General features: G+C 50.3%; 1 protein-coding gene across 1 annotated transcript in view; it reads right to left on the bottom strand.

Annotated features, from left to right (window-relative positions):
- LOC119592706 (low-density lipoprotein receptor-related protein 2-like) overlaps positions 1–296 on the bottom strand; it is a gene marked incomplete at its 5' end in the record, with an annotated part of 5,411 nt that overhangs the window by 3,878 nt on the left and 1,237 nt on the right. The window contains 2 exon segments of the mRNA XM_037941640.1: positions 3–120; positions 239–286. Coding sequence (XP_037797568.1) covers positions 3–120; positions 239–286 — 166 coding nt within the window.

Raw genomic sequence — 296 nt, 5'->3', positions numbered from 1 at the left:
TGATGTCGCTGCTTGGGTCGTAGGAGTCAGGGACGTAGCAAGGTCGCTCCCTGCAGACGCCGCTGACGCAGTCGCCCATCAGACCGCAGTCCTCGTCGAACACGCAGCTCTCGCCGGGCCCTGGGGAGCGACAGACCACACATGAATTACCATCTGCATTTGAATGCCTCATGTTTCATATTTTTCAATAATGGTTTAGTATTAAGAATACTTCATCTATGAGACTGGATTTAAATACCTGCGCATGCCCCTTGACCCTTCGTTTCGCCAGGACAAAGACAGTTTCCTGAAATTAT

The sequence above is a fragment of the Penaeus monodon genome, chromosome 30 (genome assembly GCF_015228065.2).
Source record: "Penaeus monodon isolate SGIC_2016 chromosome 30, NSTDA_Pmon_1, whole genome shotgun sequence".
NCBI lineage: Eukaryota > Metazoa > Arthropoda > Malacostraca > Decapoda > Penaeidae > Penaeus > Penaeus monodon.
This window is presented reverse-complemented; position numbering and strand designations above follow the sequence as displayed.